Here is a 3,253-nt window from a genome sequence, read left to right as displayed (position 1 = left end):
ACCCTTGAGATGGACTCTCTTCCCCGACGTCTCCCAGTCCAGTGCAGGTGGCAGGTGACCTCAGCCCATCCCCCCACTTCTAGGCCTGCAGCCCTAGACTGGCAGGCTTTGGGGTTGGGGCTTCCATGAGGAGGGGCACCCCTCCTGGCTCCATCTGGTGGCAAATATGGTCATTGAGGTCACTGGAAAAGTCTGGTGGTGGTGGTGGCCAGGGCCCCTTTGGGGAGCTGGGGGGATCCAGGGGCTTGGTTTGGGCTGGGTGAGCCCTTCCCTGGGCCCTGTTCCTGATCTGGGGTGAGGGTAGGCCCTGGCCTGGCCTGCCCCTCCCTCCAAGGCTCTGCTGCCTGAGAGGAGAGGTCTTCTGAACCTATTTGCCTGAGGAGAACTCAGGGTGGCCAATCTGTCTGTCCAGCCCCATCCTCGTTTCCTGACACCTCCAGCAAGGGCTCCTAGGCCTCCCGCTCTTCCTCCTGGGCCAGACTCTCTGGCATCCAGCCAGGCCCTCCTGGACTGGCATCAGAAACCCTGCCCATCCGACCTGGGGTGGGGGCCCCTGGTGCCTCATTGGGTTCTGCCTGGTCTAGGCCTGCAGGGACCTGAGCATTTTCTCTTCTCTGAATGGCAGGGGATGCTATGGCATCATCAGAATCCGAATTATCTTCTGCAGGGTGCTCAGGCTCAGGAGCAACTGCACTGGCATCTTCATTACCTGCGTAGGGGTGGGAGCGGTCATGGGTGGCAGGGCCAGACTCAGTAGCCTCTCCATGGGCCTGCACATCCTGGGCAGCAGCCAGATCTCCTTGGTAAACTTCAGCTCCCTCTTCACCTTCCACCTGCTCATTCCTAGCTAGGGCAGCCTCCCATGCCTCAGTCTCCCTAATGAGCCGGAGAAGCCCCAGGAAGCCGGGTGGCCTCCTCTCCAGACGCATCCTCCTCAGGTTGTTCTGGAGCATCTGGTTTGGTCGGGCCCTCATCAGCACCTGCTGGGCTCGCAGCTGGTCAGCAATAGCCGGATGGATGGCCCCCTTCTCCAAGGCTACCTGCAGCAGGCCTTCCAAGCGCATCACGTAGGCAAAGAGAGTCTCCTGAGGCCGCTGAGAGCAAGCCAGGAACTTCTGGCGTGCAGTCATCCGGGTGTCCTTGTTCCCAAACACCTGCACCAGCGCGGCCAGGCAGTCCCGTGCAGGAGTGTCTGGGTGTTCTTCCAGGAGCCCACACATGAGATCCAGGGCGGGCCCACCCAAGCTCTCCACCAGCCTCCTCCTCCTCTCCCTCTCAGATATGTGGCGCCACAGGTACAGCATGTCGTTGGCATGATCCAGCCAGCTCTCGAAGGAGTCTTCCCCACAGGCTGGCTCTTCGATCCCAGAAAAGCTTCTCAGCTCCTCATAGGCCATGTTTTCCAGGACAGGCTGCAGGGCCTGGCTCCACTGCTGGGTCCGGGCTCCCGCGTCGTCTGTCCCTCCTGCCATATCCAAGACTCGTTCCTCGCCTGCAGCTCCTGCCTCGCCTGCAGCTCCTGCTATACCTACAGCTCCTATCACACCTGCAACTCCCATATCACCTGCAGCTCCCTCCTCATCTGACTCTCTTGCTTCATCTGCAGCTCCTATTTCACCTGCTTCCTCTGCTTCACCTGCAGCTCTTCTCTCACCTGCAGCTCCTCCCTCACCTGCAGCTCCTGCCTCACCTGCAGCTCCTCCATCACCTGCAGCTCCTCCATCACCTGCAGCTCCTCCCTCACCTACAGCTCCTGCCATACCCACAGCTCCTATAATTCCTGCAACTCCCATGTCCCCTGCAGCTCCCTCCTCATCTGACACTCTTGCCTCATGCACAGCTCTTACTTCACCTGCTGCCTCACGTGCAGCTGCTGCCTCATCTGCATCTCCTGCCTCACCTGCAACTCCTCCGTCACCTGCAGCTCCTGCCTCACCTGCAGCTCCTACCAGACCCAAAGCTCCTAGAACACCTGCAACTCCCATGTCACCAGCAGCTCCCTCCTCATCTGATGCTCTTGCCTCATCTGCAACTCCTATTTCACGTACTTCTGCCTCAACTACAGCTCCTCCCTCACTTGCAGCAACTCTGTCACCTGAAGCTCCTACCTCACCTGCAGCTGCTGCCACTTCTTGCCCCTGAGACTGTGCAGTGAAATTGGGTCTCTCTTGTAATTCAGCATCAGAATCTGGGGGCAGGAAGACCACAGTCCAGGGTCCTCCCTTGCCTGGCATTTGTCGGGGGATCAAACTTCTGTTTAAAGTGTCACGGAATTCAATCAAGGCTACCCTGGACCCAAGCTCCTTCCTCAAGACCTTGCCCAGCACTCGGTACCTGCCCAGGGGCCAGAGGGCAGCCTGCACAGCCTCCTGGAATTCATCTTCCTCGCAGTCATCAGGGATGCCCAGGATGAGCAGTGAGCATTGTGCATTCACGCCCATCCACTGACACCAGTCCTGCAGCATCGCCAGCGCCATAGCAGGGGACCTGGTGGGAGGGAGCATGATCCGACAGGGTGTGAGCTGAGGGTGGCAGTCTCTGCTGCAGCCTGTGAGGAGAAAGGGGAGAAAAGGATGTGGGTGCCAGACAGCCCTACCCCAGGGACAACTGGAGACCTGCCACCACCCTCCCCAGCAATAGCCTAAAGCATCTTTCCTTCCCTGTGTCGCAGCCAGAATTCCCCATTCTGGTCCTGCAATGCAGCGACTGAGTCCCTGACTATACGTCTCATGACTGTAGTGAGAACCCCTTCCACCTGGGCTGACATCCGCTGATCCGACCTTAACAGCAGAAGCCCCTCCCATTACCATCTGCAACCCTGCAGCTAGGAGCTCTCCGCTCCTCTTTCCCAGCGCGGGATCTAGAGTTTCCGATCCTGGATCCTTGATCCCTGCTACCTGGCAACACCCTCTCGCGACTCCCTTATCCCGAGCCAAGAGACCCCTCCCCACACACAGCCGGAGCCTCTTCCTCTCCCACTGTCACCTCCATCTCTGCAGCCAGAGCTGGCCCCAAAGCTTCAGCCAGGAGCTCTCCCTTATCAGACTCCTGCAGCCGGGAGGCTGCACCACCTCCGGTCTCTGCATTCGTCCTATTATGTCCCCTTCCTGCATCTCCCTACCGGGGCAATCTAGCCTCTTCCCAGGGTATTCGCGGTCACTGTGGGGTCCCTTCCGAGCAAAGCCCCTGGCTGCCTGCTCACTTCAATTCTGCTGATGTTGTGGATGCCCCCAGGGAAATGCCGCCTTCAGGT

General features: G+C 59.4%; 1 protein-coding gene across 1 annotated transcript; it reads right to left on the bottom strand.

Annotated features, from left to right (window-relative positions):
* Positions 1-449: 449 nt before the first annotated feature.
* Positions 450-2,704, bottom strand: LOC114107168 (paraneoplastic antigen Ma6E-like). Its single transcript, XM_027954514.2, has one exon. The coding sequence runs from the start codon at positions 2,502-2,504 to the stop codon at positions 450-452; it is 2,055 nt and encodes a 684-aa protein (XP_027810315.2). The 5' UTR covers positions 2,505-2,704.
* Between the last annotated feature and the right edge of the window lie 549 nt (positions 2,705-3,253).

The sequence above is a fragment of the Marmota flaviventris genome, chromosome X (assembly GCF_047511675.1).
Source record: "Marmota flaviventris isolate mMarFla1 chromosome X, mMarFla1.hap1, whole genome shotgun sequence".
Classification (NCBI taxonomy): Eukaryota; Metazoa; Chordata; class Mammalia; order Rodentia; family Sciuridae; genus Marmota; species Marmota flaviventris.
The sequence above is the reverse complement of the archived record's forward strand: the minus strand, read 5'-3'. Positions and strand labels throughout refer to the sequence as shown.